The sequence below is a fragment of the Periplaneta americana genome, chromosome 3, assembly GCF_040183065.1.
Source record: "Periplaneta americana isolate PAMFEO1 chromosome 3, P.americana_PAMFEO1_priV1, whole genome shotgun sequence".
NCBI lineage: Eukaryota > Metazoa > Arthropoda > Insecta > Blattodea > Blattidae > Periplaneta > Periplaneta americana.
The window spans coordinates 122,081,343-122,097,813 of NC_091119.1; the positions used below are offsets into that span (position 1 = coordinate 122,081,343).

The 16,471-nt window shown below is 35.7% G+C and overlaps 1 protein-coding gene across 1 annotated transcript in view; it reads right to left on the reverse strand.

The window, feature by feature from the left end:
- Nucleotides 1-3,265: 3,265 nt before the first annotated feature.
- LOC138696478 (NFX1-type zinc finger-containing protein 1-like) overlaps nt 3,266-16,471 on the reverse strand; it is a 106,216-nt gene continuing 93,010 nt past the window's right edge. The window contains exons 14-15 of the mRNA XM_069821491.1: nt 7,666-8,000; nt 3,266-6,330 (exon numbers count right to left, since the gene is read on the reverse strand). Of these exons, the coding sequence (XP_069677592.1) occupies nt 5,150-6,330; nt 7,666-8,000 (1,516 nt within the window). The 3' untranslated portion in view covers nt 3,266-5,149. The remainder of the gene's footprint in view (nt 6,331-7,665; nt 8,001-16,471) is intronic.

The following is a 16,471-nucleotide window of genomic DNA, read 5'->3' on the forward strand; positions in this document are numbered from 1 at the left end:
AAGGATGGGAAGAGTTCTAGAAAGAGACAGAAATCCCAACTAACCTCTTTTTCCCTTAAGTTCGCAATGTTTTATATGCAAGGATAGGAAGAGTTCTAGAAAGAGATAGAAATCCCAACTAGATAGAAATCTCAACTGACCTCTTTTTTCCCTAAGTTCGCAGTGTTTTATATGCAAGGATAGGAAGAGTCCTAGAAAGAGATAGAAATCCCAACTAACCTCGTTTTCCCCTAAGTTCGCAGTGTTTTATATGCAAGGATAGGAAGAGTTCTAGAAAGAGACAGAAATCCCATCTAACCTCTTTTTTCCCTAAGTTCGCAGTGTTTTATATGCAAGGATAGGAAGAGTTCTAGAAAGAGATAGAAATCCCAACTAACCTCTTTTTCCCCAAAGTTCGCAGTGTTTTATATGCAAGGATAGGAAGAGTTCTAGAAAGAGATAGAAATCCCAACTAACCTCGTTTTCCCCTAAGTTCGCAGTGTTTTATATGCAAGGATAGGAAGAGTTCTAGAAAGAGATAGAAATCCCAACTAACCTCCTTTTCCCCTAAGTACGCAGTGTTTTATATGCAAGGATAGGAAGAGTTCTAGAAAGAGATAGAAATCCCAACTAACCTCTTTTTTTCCTAAGTTCGCAGTGTTTTATATGCAAGGATAGGAAGAGTTCTAGAAAGAGATAGAAATCCCAACTAACCTCTTTTTCCCTAAGTTCACGGTGTTTTATATGCAGTCACCGAGCACCCACACAAAAACTTTTAAAAGTACATACTTACAAATGGCTTTTAAGGAACCTGCAGATTCATTGCCACCCTCACATAATCCCACCCTCGGTCCCTATCCTGTGCAAGATTAATCCAGTCTCTATCATCATATCCTATCTCCCTCAAATCCATTTTAATATTATCCTTCCATCTACGTCTCAGCCTCCCCAAAGGTCTTTTTCCCTCCGGCCTCCCAACGAACACACTATATGCATTTCTGGATTCGCCCATATGTGCTGCAAGCCCTGCCCATCTCAAACGTCTGGATTTAATGTTCCTAATTATGTCAGGTGAAGAATAAAATGCATGCAGTTCTGTGTTGTGTAACTTTCTCCATTCTACTGTAACTTCATCCCTTTTAGCCCCAAATATTTTCCTAAGCACCTTATTCTCAAACACCTTTAATCTCTGTTCCTCTCTCAAAGTGAGAGTCCAAGTTTCACAACCATACAGAACAATTCTGATTAAATAAACCATCTGGATAGGGAAATGAATAGGCTTATGTACATTTTTATTAGTTTAATTTTAGTTACCTCAGCAGTGCTTCCTTTGACGACTACTGATCGGTGGTAATCTCACTGCTGAAAAATACAATAAAGAGAATGTTTTTTCCGAACATCCCTGAATGAACAAGGGCATTTTCCCCACTTGTTTCAACAAGATGGTATCCCAAACAATTATGATCACAAGTTTGTTTGTGGTTTGACGAACAGTTTCCAGGAAGGTGGATATAATACGGTAGGCTATATGATATATATTTCGTCACTGCATTTCTTACATGTAATGATGGATCTTACTTTTTCACGTATACAGTGCCACAATTAACAATTATTACAAATAACATTTCTTTGCAGTACACATTATTAAAACTAGCCTAATCCCACTAGCTATCTCCCATCTTGCTGCTCTTCCACCTTATTCTACCTTCCTTTTGCTATTCATTGTTTATTCACCAGTTCACATATACCTTCTGTTTATACCAGTTTAGTTCTACAGCCGATTCGTTATTCAGTTCACTATTTCCTATAACAACTTATTTCCACCATCAAACAATTCCTACTGTTCACACCTTCGTTATTCTGATGACTTGGGTAGGTGGTTAGGTCATCGAGATTCTGTTGGATGGCCACCACAGCCACTATACCTAATGTCCCTGGACTTTCACACTTGTGGATACACTTAAAATCCATCATGTACTGGTATGCTGAGAAAATTAACAGCAGAAACCACCACAAAGAAAGGACCATAAAAGTCATGTAACAAATGACTACCACCACACTAACACAAGTTTTACGCAGCTGGAGCATCGAACCGAGGCATGCATTCAGGCAGATGATTCTCATTTTGACATATGAAGGGTTCACAACCAGAGTGGACCAAGTCCATCTGGAATAGTTCTGAGATATTGAGTCTTAAAGTTCCTGGCTCACACTTAGCAACATTCACCTTCCATAGGAAATGCTGTCCTTTGTGGAGTAACAAATGAGTTATGGACTTTGTTTGTTACAGCAATGAATAAATCTAAGTTTTCTTCATCCGAGATTGTATTAATCCACAAACTGACCATAGGTGGACTTGGTCCACTCTGGTTGTGAGCCCCTCATATACTGTAATTGTTCCTATGTAACCCGACTTTTGCCTTACTGTGTAGTGTTTCAGAAATAGCACGATGCTAGAATTCAGTAATGTGTAACTGTGTGAGTTCTTGCAACGAGAAGTTCCTGAACTCAAGTGGAGGAATGTCAGGCGATAATGAGGGACTAGATTTCACCTCCTACAGATCATTCCACTGGTGCTCGGGCTCCATAATCATCTCGAAAATAATTTATTCTCTGTGCAAACTTAGCTGTCATAACAGATAAAAACTGTCTTCAATATGCTCCTATTTAGTCTATTCGTAAATCCGCCTCTAGCATTACAATACTTTATCTTTAATACTTCAGTATAAAGAGCGTTAAAATAGATATTACATTCTTCTGTGATGTCTTAGCTTAAATCTTAAGAGAGAAAAAAAATTATAACTAGCTTAACATTTTTTGTGTGCTAAGTTTCACTTGTTTAGAAATGACTGCATTTAAGTAAAAATAACTTAATTTCGTAGAAATTGAAAAACTCCCGTTTTTATTTTTTAATTTCTCGGAAAAATACCTGAATTATTTAAGTGGATCTTCGATCATGCAGAAATTGTTTCTTATATTATTTCCATTACTTCACAACATTACCCTGGTTCAGATATCTATTAAGTGGTGTAAGGTTTGTCAAATTGTTGTAAGATTATGGCAGTTTTTTTAATTCTTCCCAACTTCTGTTTAAAATGTTTACATGCAGAACTCAGACCAAAGACTCAGTTCGGGCCCTCTTCTTTCTCTCATGATTGCATATATAAAAACTGATTGCCATAATATGTGATCTTGCTGTTGGAATTTCTCTTCATTCAGAACGTAGGGTTCTTTACTACCTTCTCCCCTTCTTTTATAGTTTATTTTAATACAACAATGAAACGAATTTGAAAGTTGCGCCTTTCGGTATTGATTTATTCATTACTAATTTATTACATGATCACATAATAATAATAATAATAATAATAATAATAATAATAATAATAATAATAATAATAATAATAATAATAACAATAATAATAATAATAATAATAATAATAATAATAATAATAATAAAATAGTAATAATAATAGTGACAAAATTATGTGAGATAAAAATTAAACTTATTCTCATACATGAGAAATTTTTAATCTTCATCTTATTTTTTCAAAGACTAGGAGCAAACAGATTCATGTAAGATCCAAACCACTTGAAAAATTAATAATATTGTAATCATCCAAAAAATTAACCGGTTTTTCATCTGAATGCTTTTAAAGCTAAAACTCGGTCACATGTAAACTCTCTTTAACTGTTTAACCTTTTGGGTTGATTGAAGTCTCTTTCAATCTGCCTGAAGTTTGAAACATAAAGAGCAACATCTCCTGTATGTTTTCTAATGTGTGCACACTTTTATTATAAAATCACTTACAGAAAACGCACCATTCTTGTCTGAGTGTGAGAGATTCCACATATCTTCCAGCCAGAATAGTAACACATTTTGGAAAACATTCTTGTCAGTGTGTGTATACACGAATATATGTGCATATCCAAAACTATAACATATTTTTAAACTGCTTCTGTAAAAGCATGAACTGTGAATTAAGCACACATAACTCAGCAATAGGATAGAGGACGTAAGTCCATATTTGACTGTTATTTATTAATTTGTTGATCCTTTTACTTGAGATTCTTCCATTAAGATTTCTAGTCTTTCACCAAGTAAGGTAAACCTCTAATCAGAACTAGTATGTCGACTTTACATACTGAAGATCGATTTTCAAAACTTAATTATGTCCAAATGAAATGCATTGTGATCGAAGATAGTACTGGACCAACTTTCCTGGTAGTATTTCTGTTTCCTCTGCCACCATTAAACCAATTATTCACTATTATCTAATTATTATCAATGTTTTACAAGAAACCAGCGTAGGACTTGAGCATATTAGTACTATCTTACAGCCTTTACACAATGTCCAAAATGAAAGCAGATTAAGAAAGAGTTCGCGAAAAAAAGCAAGTATTAATCATGCAAAACTCTAATATGAAATTAGACAATCTTAATAAATGCTATGAACTAAGTTTCTTCTGCATATAATAGAGCTTTTATATCTGCCCAGTCACTTGAAAACAAAACAGACTGAGAAAGAGTTCACGAAAAAGGCAGTGTTAATCATGCAAAACTCTGATATTGAAATTACACAATCTTAATAAATGCTATGAACTAAGTTTCTTCTGAATATAGTAGATAACTCTAATATGAAATTACACAATCTTAGTAAATGCTATGAACTAAGTTCCTTCTGCATATAACAGAGCTTTTATATCTGCCCAGTCACTTGAAAAGAAAACAGACTGAAAAAGAGTTCACGAAAAAGGCAGTGTTAATCACGCAAAACTCTGATATGAAATTACACAATCTTAATAAATGCTATGAACTAAGTTCCTTCTGCATATAAAAGAGCTTTTATATCTGCCCAGTCACTTAAAAAGAAAACAGACTGAGAAAGAGTCACGAAAAAGCAGTGTTAATCATGCAAAACTCTAATATGAAATTACATAATCTTAGTAGGTCTGAATGCTGTGAATGTGTATATGCTACAGACACCTGTGCTTAAATATCGTTCTTAAAGAACTCTTGGGTCCTCTACTGAAGTCACACTAGCCTGCTATGTTGAAGCATGGTAATAAGGTAAAACATGCATTAATCATAAAATAATACTGGAAACAAATTTTTTCAGTTCTCCAACAATACCATGATGTACGGATTTAAGTGTGTCTTCCCATGTTTTACTTAAGTATTACATACATTACAATGGCCAACCTCTTCATCTCTTCCATGTCTCTTACTTGCATATATATGACTTCTTGGACATTTATACCAACTTCCTTGTTTGAAGTGGTACAAAATGTGCTCCAAAGGCTTCACTTTTTCATCTCTAATGAAATGCTCCTTAAGTTGAAAGTCTGCTAGGTCATTCATACCACGTAAATATGTCTGCAAAGTAGACAATTTAATACTTTCAGAGGATGATGTCTTTCGGATTAACTCTGCAAACTTAATGAGCACTTCTTTTAGTTGCAAATAATGTGTCTTCATATTCTCCTTTCTTTCAGCATCAGTTACTTTGTTTATCACATTTCTCAGATTACGAACTTCATTTAGCATTTTCCTAACCTTTGTTGACAGTTTATATTCCTTGTCTTTTAAATTCATAACTATCTTTTTCGAATTCTCCAATGCTTCCTTGAATTCCTTAATTTGTGGCATACTGTCAAGGTCAAAGGCCTGCAGCATTGTGTTAATAGATTCGACGAACTCTACGTCACATTTAATAATTACCTCATCTACATCCATTGGTTCTTTTTCTTCGTCTGCTAGAAATTTGGTCAATTTCTCACGACAGCTGGTCCATTCAGTAGTCAACGCTTCTTCCTTTTTCTCTAGTTCAACAACAAAGTTTTCAATGTCCCCAGTGAATTTTTCCACTTTCTCCAGATTTTGCTCTGCTAAATCCTTAAGAGTCAATTCCACCACAGTGTTCTTGATACTCTGGATTACATTCAACGCCTTTCCATGCTCCTGTTCTGAATACCTCTCTAATGATAAAATAATGCTTTGGGCTTCTGCGTAGTATTTCTGCACCTCAGGGTTGGTAGAATGGTGCTGAACTAATTTCCCATTCATGAAATTGGATAGCTTACATAATGTATGAAGACGCTGTATCTCTAAATTGAAATCATCAACTACTTGAGTGCTGTAGACTTCCTGCCTTCCCATAACATGCAGCAGAAATCTCGTATGTCTGACCACCTCATTTACAGACGTTCTATGAAGATTCAAACAAACATTAGACAAAGATGTGGTCACTTCATTAAGTATTTTTAACAACATGTCTAGTAAATTTTTCTCTATGTGTTCTTCCGCAGCCTGCAGCTTCTTGTAAAACACTTTCAGTTGCTCTGAAAATGAACCTGAAAGAAAAAAATCAATCAGAGAGCCATTTATAACTCTTTTACAGACAGAAACCGTTCTGTAAATTTGTTCATTATATCATATAAGACATTGCACAAATCTTTTTATGGAGGGATTCCTCATCCCAATAATTCTACTAACCACATCAGAGATATTCGGAATGACCTATTCTTAAATGTTCAGATTTATCAATTAAATGGAAGAAATATCTAGTAGCGCCAGTTTGTTTTTAAATTGAATGGCTTAATAATTACAGCATTTATAACTACGAACATTTTCTTCTGAAATACATTTACATTAAATGAGAAGAGCTTATCTTTATCAGAATGCTAAAATTTTTAACATAGTATAGGAAAATCATGTTTTCATTTCAGAATATTTCCGACATAAATAATAAGCAATAATTATCAAATATAACCACTGATATTTATATTGAGTTGTTCCAAGAATGTTAGATTTTTTATGAAAATGCACGATTTCAGCAATCCCGAGATTGGTTAACTATTTTTCTTTCCTTTCCACCCTTAAATGCTATCTGTGTGTGTGTGTTTTTGACAAGATCTAAGCCGAAATTATGTCTAGATTTCATTCATTATAATTATGTTGTTGTTGTTGTTTTCTAATGCCAGGCGTTTGACAATAAAATCATTTGACCTCTTGCACTCCAATATTTTTCAAAGATATTATCATGGCCAGCTACTGAAGCACAGATTTTGAGGTGTTCCGAATTCATTTATTGGTTTGAGTTGCACAATAGGCAGTTAGGGGACTGATATATTCCAATTCTATGCAGGTGTTTGGCCAAACAATCATGGCCTGTTGCCAATCTAAATGAAGCTACAGACGATTTTCGTGGTAAATCGGGAATTAACTGTGGATTATGATGCAGTCATTAAAATTATGAGAGTCAGTATTTGAATAGTGGTTAAGGCACAGTGTGTGTTAATATGACAGTGCAGATGCTGATAGAAAATCATGAAAAAAACATCTGTTATAATGCGATTACTAATGACAGGACAAAATTTTCATTTTATAGTGTCAATATTAACGAAGTTCTAGTATATATGGCATATCTAGTAGTTAAGCTATAATTAAGGCGAGTACCTGAAGGTTTAAATGCGTCAAGATGTCAATAACATGTATATACTTTGACAACAGTATGTAAGTATTGTTATGGTGAGTACCATTAATGTAAGAAATCTAATGGATTTAAACGAGAACAGACTTGATGTCCGATTTTACATGGACTCATCTGTATGGAAATTATATTTCAATGTACTGATAAATACTTTCATAATCAACATATCTGTGCAGAATATATTCAATAATATTACCTTCAATCATTTTTGGATTGTATCTCAACTGTTTGAAGAGATGAAAAGCATCTTCGTCATCATCGAAGTCATATTCATCATCGATTAATATGTTAAAGCCTAAGAAGCTTATTTTTTTGGGGGTCTTTCTTTCCATATTCCGCAGCATGATTGGTTTCACATGAGAGATGTTCTGGAAGAATGTCTTTGCGTTGTTCCTGTACCTGGCTGTTGTTATAATAGAACAGCTACAATCTGGACACACAAGCATTCCTATCTGATGTTTTGCTTGAGGCACCAACTCGTCCAGTATTTCTGCCCTTACAGTGTGTCCACAATCTTCTAAATACACAAATCTGAAAAACAATACATACCATGTTCATACAAAGCAACATACATGTGTAATATACGGGCAGTGTTATTTTGGACATTACTCCTGCTTCAAAATAGAATGAGATGTGGGAGTTCTGTACAATATACGGGTAGCGTTATTTTCGACATTACTCCTGCTTCAAAATAGAATGAGATGGAGTTCTGTGTAATATACGGGTAGCGTTATTTTCGACATTACTCCTGCTTCAAAATCGAATGAGATGTGGGAGTTATGTGTAATATACGGGTAGCGTTATTTTGGACATTACTCCTGCTTCAAAATCAAATGAGATGTGGGAGTTACGTGTAATATAGGGTAGCGTTACTTTGTTAATATGAAGTAAAAAGGGTAAGATTGGACGAGAAACTGTAATTATAGTATTTTAATTTCACTCAGCCTTCTCTGGGATTAAGAGTACGGTACTTCATATAAATAATAATTTGAAAGCATTCCAGTGTAAGGAATAAACAACAATAAACTTAAGTAAAACCTACAGACTAATGACCGAACTATAACAATTATATAAAAATTCATGATAAGTGTGGATAATGTAAGGCAGGCTTGGGGAATTTATGCATTAGCTTGAACGATCTTCAGATAGCGGTCTCCTTCTACTCCCACAGTTGTGTTCAACATGGACATAAGAATCGACCAGCGGCGTGCAATGTGTAAGCTACATTTACATTTTGTTGTGAACAGAAAATTAAATGTAGTATTTATTTACAACAAAATAAATTGTAGGTGTCACATTATTCAGACTTCTAATGATCAGATCACAAACTTTATTTAAATCTAGAACCCATGGAATTTTACTAATGTATGTACACTAAACTAAAAGAGAAAATATAAAGATAAATATATACTGTATAAGCTATAGATCAACTTCCCAGTTCGGAGCTTTAGGTTGAAACATAACACCTCTTATTATGTATTATCATGTCATAGTCTGGTTCTGCTTTGGAGCAGTTCAACAGCAATAAATATGCTAGATTTTGGTCACTTAATTGCTACATGAGACACTTTTAATATTGTTCAGTCTGTTGAAAAACTGTTCACAGAGGTACGTTGATCCAACATGGCAACAATACGGCTGCTGAAGAGATACAATTTGGAAAGTTCACTTTGGGCAATGAATGGTACAGTTCTAATCCTAACAGCCCTGATATCTGCAGAGATGTACTGTTTTGGAGGTCGATTAATTCCATTTGCAATGTGGACGGTGCCTCTATAACTGTGAAAGAAACATACTCTATTCTGTGTCCATGGATTTCAGATCAGGAAATCTGTTGTTGAACTCACACAATATGTCTTCCATAATTTTCTTGTACTTCACTAAAATGTCTCCCAATCCATTTTCGAACACACTAAGGTGGAAAATAGTATAAATCTCTCCGTTCCATCTGATAAATCCACATTCATAATTTATCCATGAAAGCTTTCAGGTCATCAATCATTGTAATTATTCTTTCCTTGTAACTTGGTGTTTAGGTTATGTAAATACTTACAAATTTACTTACTTACAAATGGCTTTTAAGGAACCCGAAGGTTCATTGCCGCCCTCACATAAGCCCGCCATCGGTCCCTATCCTGTGCAAGATTAAGCCAGTCTCTTAGGTTATGTAAATACAATGTTAAATCCGTTAAAAAAGCCACAACACAAACCCAGTCTTTATTGCTGAACTCCGTAAATTCTATATTCTGACTTTTAAGATGATGTTTATTTCACACCATAACTTAAAAACGCGCTCAAGCATCTTGTCCCTACTTAACCATCTAACTTTAGAATAATAGCGAAGATCTGATTCTATGTCTTTCAAGAATTCCTGAAACTGTCAATGAGAAAGCCCATTTGCTCTAATGGCATTCGCAATTTTGACAACAGTAGTTATTACTTTGTTACTGACTTGGCACACAATGCTTTATGATGTATCAGACAGTGTACATGTAAAATGCCGTCCGGACTTATTTCACTTTCTGCCGTAAACCATCGAAGTCTTCCCATGAATCCAGATGATTGACCCACCATCAAAGGCGCTCCATCCATTACAACACAAACTAAATTATCTAAAATGAATATTAATTTTTTTTTAATTATCTTTGCAACAGCGTTAAACACATCCTTGCTTGTGGTCCGATCTTTTAATTAAGCAAGCTCTAGAAATTCCTCAATAATGTTGAGATCACTATCAACTTCTCATAAAAACAATATTAACTGAGCAATCTCTTTCGTGTCACTATATTCATACAGTGCTAGTGAGTAGTATACCAGTGTTTCGATCTTCGTTTTCAGTTGTTCTTCTAAAATTTCTGAAATTCTTTCGGTGACTATGCGACGAGACAAACTGAGAGCCCTGAAGGAATTAATTAAATCAGGAGAAATTTCCTCAGCCATTGCTATTAAACACTCCTTCACAAATTCTCCTTCTGAGAGAGGTTGTGATGACTGAGCAGTCTGTTTTGTAATTTTAAAACTGCCACAGATTATGCCTGCCCAATTAATTTCCTCACTGTTACACTGACTTTCTTTTTGCAACTTTCTTTGAAGTGATAAAGCACTGTTTAAAGAGCTACTCCATACAATTTTTCTTCACCATAGTCCTCTGCATGTACATTTGTGAAATGTCTCTCAATATTATAATGTGATGTATACAATATAACAGTGCCACAAATCGAACAGCGTGCTTTCCCACTTTCAAACACTACAAAATATTTTTCTTCCCATTGAGGGTTAAATGTAGGGGAAGCATGTCTTGCACTCATTGTGAATGACACATTGTTCTGCGTTGTTTATCGTTCATATCCACCTGTTTGCAGTTGGTTTCTCTGTGAGCACGAGCATACTCAGAGAGAGGCTTACCCCCAGCCCTGAAAGTATATCCATTTATATGCAGTCATTTACTAAGGAAATTACAGAGGTTAATAAAGGTAAAACTGTGAGTAAACATCAAGTAGGGGAGAGTTGGTCAAAACGGGATACTTAGCACGGAATCTTGTATATTTCCTGTTGAAGTGATAGGAAACAATTCAATTTTTACTTATAATCCACTATTCTATGTACTTTCATAATACATTTTGATTTTCACTTCTAATGATATAGCTAAAGTGGGAAAACAATTTCCTTGGAAAGGGCGCAAGTATCCCGTTTTGGCTGACTAGTTGGGTAAAACAGGATACTTATTTAAAATAAAAGCAAATATTGTTAAGGAACTGAAAAAATGTATAAATGCATAATAAACACACCAAAAAATGTTTTGCATCACCTGTCAACCAGACCTTCAATAAAAGATAAAAAGAAGGAAAGCTAAGGAATGAAAATGTATTTATTTTTAACAGTTGTTGATAAAAAATAACAGTTGTTGACAAAATTATAGCAATGATGTGGATGGCCAAATGGAAATTCAGTATTGGCTGGAGTACCAAATCCCTATCCTAGCAACTTCAATAGAGAGTAGTGCTTCCTCTTGCATTGATAATGCTTGGACTCTTCGTGGCATACTGCCTACCACCACATTTATCAACTGTTGATCCATGGTGTCCCATTCTACAACAGCAATTCTGCTTATGTCTTCGAGATTGCCTGAGGGGTCAGGGCGCGCAAGAATGGCTCTCTTTAGTTTACCCAGACATGCTCAATTGGATTCATGTCTGGAGAACATGCGGGCCATTCAAACCTGGAAATTCCTTCACTATTATGGAAGTCATTGATAACATCCGCACGATGGATTCTGGAATTATCGTCCATAAACATGAATCCTTTTCCGAAGTGCTGATTAAATGGTGCTACTATGGCTTGAAGAATGTTGTCCCTATAGTCTACTGTGGAGCCCTCAGTATTCCTTGGATCGACACCAATTGTGTCCGCGACCCCACATAATGCCACTCCAAAACATCACTGACCCACTACCTTGCTGCATTTGATTGTAGGGGTGTCTGAGTCGTGCAGCAGTACCTGATTCTCTCCACACACGTTGATGATTATCTGGCGCAAGGCATATTCGGCATTTGTCCGTGAATAGAACTTTGTGCCAATTTTGTACAGTCCGTTGGTGATGATTTCTTGCCCAGGTGTAAGGTTGTCCATGGTGCCTAGGTGTAAGAGTTGGGCCTTGCCATGGACGTCTGGAGTGCAGTCTGCTATCATGTAATCGGTTTCATACAGTCTGATTGGATATGCATCTCCCTGTCGCAGTTTGAAAGTCATTGTTAATCATGCCAGCAGTACAGTATTCTCAGCATTTCTCGTGGCAATAATTCGCAGATATCGGTCATCACATTCTGTTGTTGCTCGTGGACGACCACTACGAGGCATGTCGTCGACATTACCTGTGTTTCAGAAGCGATTCCAGGTTCATACCACATCATTCTGGTTCAATCCTAAGCAGCTCGCTACTTGCCTTGAAGACAGTCCTTCCTGACATGGAGAAACAATCCTCACACGGTTTAAGTTCGTAATTGACCGCCTTGAAATTGTTCAACCTCTTTAGAATGAAATAAAATTGTTTTACCCTGAGTTATTCGCTGAGAGATGAGATTTCTTGCACTTCTGTTTACATCTGTTTACTTTTTCAGTCGGTTTATAGGGTAGACTTCTACTGTTTCTCAACATTGTTTACGTTTTTCAGACAGTTAAAAGGATAGCTTTCAAATGTTTTTATGGATATTTCTTGAAGTGGAGCGTAAATACCACTTCTACAGGTGATGTAAAACTTTTTTTGATGTATTAGTAGTACTAAAATATGTACGTGGGCTTAAATGAAGAATATCACATTATTATACGTAAGGTCTATCCTGTTTGTTGACATTGATTCATAGTCCTATTGCAGAATTTTTCATTTACAAAAGTTACAGTAGAATTATTCGCAGTCTTCCGATTCTACACTACTGCACGCCTGATGAGCCCATTCTTGGCATTGAGTACACTTATTTCATCATCCCTCTTCAGATTTTGAATTAGAAGAGAGGTGATTACAATAAATGCACGCCTCGTCGTTGTCTTCATCCTCTTCTTCCTAACTACTGTCATTGTTGGTTGTCATAGCGAGAACATATTCAATTCAGAATTTAAAGTGAATTCCCACATATGCAATGCACGTTGGATAAAACGGGATACTATCCCATTTTGCCAAACCATAGGGTATCCTGTTTTGTCCGACTAGGAGTTGTAAAGAAAAACATGGCATCACAACAAAACGGTAAAAGCTACAGCGGTTTTCTTTACGAAGAATTAAAGACTAATAATGTTTTATTTATATAAGAGACTTACCTCTTCAACTCTGCAAATTTAATCCCAGAATGTGCAAATTAAAATCAGTCGAAACAATTTAGTTAAGCAGCTTATTTCAAACTTTTTTCTACACAACAAAAACGTATTCGTTCTGCATGTGAGCACTGGATAATGTCCCCTTCTAGTCTAAGAACAAAGTCCTCGCATCATTCGGTAAGTTTCAGCACTTTCCAACGAAATAAGTCGGGTATCCCGTTTTATCATACCATCCTGTTTTATCCAACTCTCCCCTACACAAGTGCATAATTAATTGTACAAAGAAAAACTAATTTACTATAACAAACAAGGGTTCACCAAGTGATACAGAACTCACACTTCAGAGTAAATGACGTAAGAAAACTTTTATAAAATGAGTACAGAAATCTGATTTCATATTCTCTGATTCTCAAATATAGTAAGATGTCATGTAAAATTTGAATGGATTTTGAAGACATGTTTTCCACTTCGAAAATAATTTCATCATGGCTCTAGAAAAGAATTCCGAAACTGTGCTTGGCTCTATTTCAGATGTTAATGAACAATACATATTACAGCATATGAGTATTAAATTTTTATCAAAATCTGTTTTTCATGTAAAAACCATGAAAGAACGAATCATATTATGTAAAATCACAAAATCTATTTTTAGTATCACTTCCTAACTTAATTATTTTTCAATACAGTAACAACAAAGCAAAGTGGGATTGGTAGCGTCAAATAAAAAAAAGTTCAAGATAAAAAATTGAGACAATGTTAGTAATTTTTTATGATAGCAGAGGAATTGTGCTCAGAGCTCATACTGGCCTGAATGCAACTATAGTATATTATCTGGCTATTTTTAAACACCTGCTTGAAAATGTAATATAAGGCCTCAGTATCGAGAACAGGGTTGATGACTTCTGTTACATGCACTCCAAGCAAAGAAATTTTTCAAGAATGAAATATTTTACCACTCCCCTGCATCTGGACCATACGTCCACGATGATTGACTGGCCACGTACCCGTAGGTAGGCCGTGCTTCTGCCGCTGAGATGGCGAGCGTACTCGCACAACTGAACTTCTTAAAACTTAGGTATACGTAACACATCATTTGGCACTTTCTCAAGAAATTGTCATTCAAGTTTTTCATTATTTACTTTTTCTAACAACCAACTGCAAAAATTAGCCCTGCAGTTGCATATTGGGGCTGTAATTCATGACATGATGGAATTCAGTACAGTTTTAGTTGCGCTTTCGTTGTCTTTTTCTGTCATTTACAGAACCTGTTTTATTGAATCTATTACACACAAATTCCACAATTTGGGACATCTGGCCGACATCTATGGCTGACCACTAGGATCCAGAATACAAAGCCGAGGTTAAATTAAAAATAAATTGTTTTTTTTTTTTTTAGAGGGTACTGCCCTGTCGGGAAATTTACGTCTGAGTTTTCTCCTCGTTGAAACACACGATTTCATATTCCTTATGTACGTGTTGTATATGTAAATACGTTCCCTTAATGAATATCTGTTTACAATGACGAAACGATCTGCTGTCCATCCTCAGCTAAACGAATACTGCCAGAAGCGAAGTTACAGATAAACTGTTTTATTTATAGACATAGTACTATTGATATGAATGGGAAGGCTTTGACTAGCTGTGCCAACATACATGTCGTAGTGGCAGAAATGCGGCCTCTGTGGCCTCCCAGAGCCCTCCCACTGGGCACATAGCCTGTCAGTCATTTTGGACATATGGTCCAGACACATTGTACATTCTAGAAACAATTAGCTTCATTCATAAAAAGCTTACCTATTTTAAAAGAAACTCTGAAATTCATGACAGTAACACTAGAGCTGCCAACAACTTGTATATAAACTGTCATTTTATTGGGTTATTTTACGACGCTGTATCAACATCTAGGTTATTTAGCGTCTGAATGAAATGAAGGTGATAATGCTAGTGAAGTGAGTCCGGGGTCCAGCACCGAAAGTTACCCAGCATTTGCTCGTATTGGGTTGAGGGAAAACCTCGGAAAAAACCTCAACCAGATAACTTGCCCCGACCAGGATTCGAACCCGGGCCACCTGGTTTCGCGGCCGAGACACGCTGACCGTTACTCCACAGGTGTGGACTATAAACTGTCATACTATTACCAAATGTCTTAACAGTACTGCTTCTCATACAGGTTTGTTATTATATAACAAGATACCTGGAGGTATTAAACATTTAAATTATGAATGTTTCAAAATCAGAGTAAAAGCTATTTTGCTTCAGTCCATGCCTTCCAAAAGTATTGATTTTAAACATTAAAGCCATAACATAGAATACCTACCTTAATTACGGTTGCATGTAAGTCTTTTACCCTAACAACATTAATAACAAATATACAGAATAACTAAGATAAAGTATCAAGGTTCTTAAAGGATCAATCGATCTCCTAATAAATCGCCTCAGATGATAACTTTGTTCATGTAATCTCATTATGTATCTTGTTTTTATTTAATCTGTGTTGTTTATTCAATTTTTTTAGAGACGTCTTTGTAAACTGAAATTTATTATGTTTCTTGTTATTTATTGTATCTTTTGATAGTTTCACTATTTCTTTGAAGAACTTAGTTATGTTAAAATTAAAATTAAATTCATATTAGAAATACTGTGTGTGTGTGTGTGTGTGTGTGTGTGTGTGTGTGCGTGCGTGCGTGTGTGATCTGTAATAGATTGTACAGGAAATAAATAATTACAATACAATACCTGACAGTGTACTTATTGTTGGAGAATTTATGGCCAGCTAGAAGTCTGTGTGCCATCACATCCACTGTGTTCACCAGGCTAAGAACCAAGTGATTTAGTGTTTGTTCCCAACACAAAAAGAATCACCTAAGTGCAACTATTTTAATTACATATATTATTACGATGTACCGAAGTACATATGATATTTCCGTGCAGATATTCTGCGTAATCATATGATGAAAGATGAGTGGAACAGAGAAAAATTCTCTCCGGCACCAGGATTTGAACCCGGGTTTTCAGTTCTACGTGTTGACGCTCTATCCACTAAACCACACTGGATTCCCATCCCGATGCTGGATTGAATCCTCTCAGTTTAAGTTTTACCTCATGGGTTTCCTCTAGTGGCCTACCCTCATGCACTGCGTCATAGATGTATGACAGTGGCACAATGTCCACACATGTGCAGAGGTGCACTCATT